The sequence below is a fragment of the Condylura cristata genome, unplaced genomic scaffold (assembly GCF_000260355.1).
Source record: "Condylura cristata isolate star-nosed mole 26May11 unplaced genomic scaffold, ConCri1.0 scaffold00034, whole genome shotgun sequence".
NCBI lineage: Eukaryota > Metazoa > Chordata > Mammalia > Eulipotyphla > Talpidae > Condylura > Condylura cristata.
This window is the reverse complement of record NW_004567135.1, coordinates 13,654,591-13,656,591: the sequence shown is the minus strand read 5'-3', so window position 1 is coordinate 13,656,591 and position 2,001 is coordinate 13,654,591. Positions and strand designations below refer to the sequence as shown.

General features: G+C 62.3%; 1 protein-coding gene across 1 annotated transcript in view; it reads right to left on the bottom strand.

Moving 5' to 3' along the window:
* GAPDH (glyceraldehyde-3-phosphate dehydrogenase) overlaps positions 1–774 on the bottom strand; it is a gene marked incomplete at its 5' end in the record, with an annotated part of 2,090 nt that extends 1,316 nt beyond the window's left edge. The window contains 3 exons of the mRNA XM_012732326.1: positions 3–299; positions 413–519; positions 595–774. Of these exons, the coding sequence (XP_012587780.1) occupies positions 3–299; positions 413–519; positions 595–774 (584 nt within the window). The remainder of the gene's footprint in view (positions 1–2; positions 300–412; positions 520–594) is intronic.
* Positions 775–2,001: the final 1,227 nt, after the last annotated feature.

Sequence of the window (2,001 nt, the reverse complement as noted above, 5' to 3'; positions counted from 1 at the left end):
GCCTTCGTACCATGAGACCCTCCACGATGCCAAAATTGTCGTTGATGACCTTGGCCAGAGGGGCCAAGCAGTTGGTGGTGCAGGAGGCGTTGCTGACAATCTTGAGGGAGTTGTCATACTTCTCATGGTTCACGCCCATCACAAACATGGGGGCATCGGCAGAAGGGGCGGAGATGATCACCCTCTTGGCCCCACCCTTCAGGTGAGCCCCGGCCTTCTCCATGGTAGTGAAGACCCCAGTGGACTCCACCACATATTCGGCACCAGCATCACCCCACTTGATGTTGGCGGGATCTCGCCTGCAGGGGAGACAGGATCGGTTCAGGGACGGGGGGTACTGTGTACCCAAGGCGATCTGTCACCCCAATGTAGTACACCCCCCCACAAGCAAATGGCTCTGTTCTTCACTCACTCCTGGAAGATGGAGATGGACTTCCCGTTGATGATCAGCTTCCCGTTCTCTGCCTTGACTGTGCCATTGAACTTGCCGTGGGTGGAGTCGTACTGGAACATGTAAACCTGGGGGGCGGGAGGGCATCAGGGGCTCCGCCTCAGCCAGCCCTGCCCCCCATTGGCTGCCAGGGCAGCACTCACCATGTAGTTGAGGTCAATGAAGGGGTCGTTGATGGCAACAATGTCCACTTTGCCAGAGGTGAAGGCGGCCCTGGTGACCAGGCGGCCGATGCGGCCAAATCTGAGGGAGACCAAAGGGTGGAAGGCCTGAGGCGGGAGGGGAGCACTTGGGGCTCTTTCTGAGGGAGGCGACACTCCCAACCATCACAGGCCTCCAGAGGTGTAGCGAGGCTTCCTCAAGGGGCCCTGCCAGGCCCGCCTGGCTCTGGGGCACCACCATGGAAGGCCAGCTCCTAACCTGCCCAAGGGGCGACTGGGCTCAAAGACCTGCCCAGCGCCCACATCACCTGAGGTCCTCCAAGGAGAAATGGCCAGGCGGGCACCGCCGCCGCCGGGCACGTGCCTGGCACGCCGCATCTGTCACCAGCACTGCTGGTGCCCTGGGAACGCCCATTCCCGTCTGGCCCAGCCTGAGGCTGCACCCTCTGGGGAGCAGGCCTGTACACAGCATCACCGAGCTCAAAGGGCAAGAGTAAAGGTCGCAGCTAGCTGGCGGGGCAGCCCACCCTGTCCCCGTGCCTCTACCCACGGGGAGGAGACGGGGAGGCCAGTGTGCCAGCTATCCCAGAGTCACTTTGCTGAGCTCCCTGCTCTTGCAGCTCTCTCCCGAAACTCAGGAGTGGTAGCAACAGATGTGTGTGTGGGGGGAGAAGGAAGTGAAGGGAGAAGCCAGGTCCCCATTACAGAAAGGTCAGGCAGCTATATTTAACCCTAGATGGGGAGTGGAGTGGGGGGATCTGGTTTCTAGGAGACAGAATGGGGAGCAGGGCAGGATTCCCAAGGCTGCAGACACCCAATCCTCCCTGTGACCTTTACACACTGGCCTTTAGGGCTGGATCAGCTCGGAGAGCGGAAGGCCCAAGGGGCTTTGAGGAGAGCCCCGTGAAGAAAGGGGCTGCTGCAACAGGAGCCATTTTGTGGTGGAAATTGGCTAACTACCCGTGACTCAGCTCCCCCAGTATGGCACCCAGCCACAGCCGCCACACCTCTCCGGGAAGGGGGCGGGGGGAAGGCCCGAGGACCCCCCCCTCAACGCCAGCCCTCATCCGTGCCCATCGAGGACCACCTAGGAAAGCGGCGCTCCACGGGGCGCGCTAGGGCTAACGCGGCGAGGGTCGCACGGTCCAGCTCTTTTCAGAGCCAGGACGGGGGCCAGCCTCGCCTCACCTGGCTCCCCGGCTGAAGGCGGCTCCACCCCGCCAGGGAAGCAGGAGGATTAGTCACAGCAAGGACACCGAGGAGCCAGGGCAGGGCTCCTAACGGTGCTCCATTCATTTCCTTCCCACTTGCAACATGGCCGCCCGGTCACCGCCAAAGAGACCGCAGCGGGTTACGCCTCGCAACGAGCATCCCGCGGCCGCGTCCGGG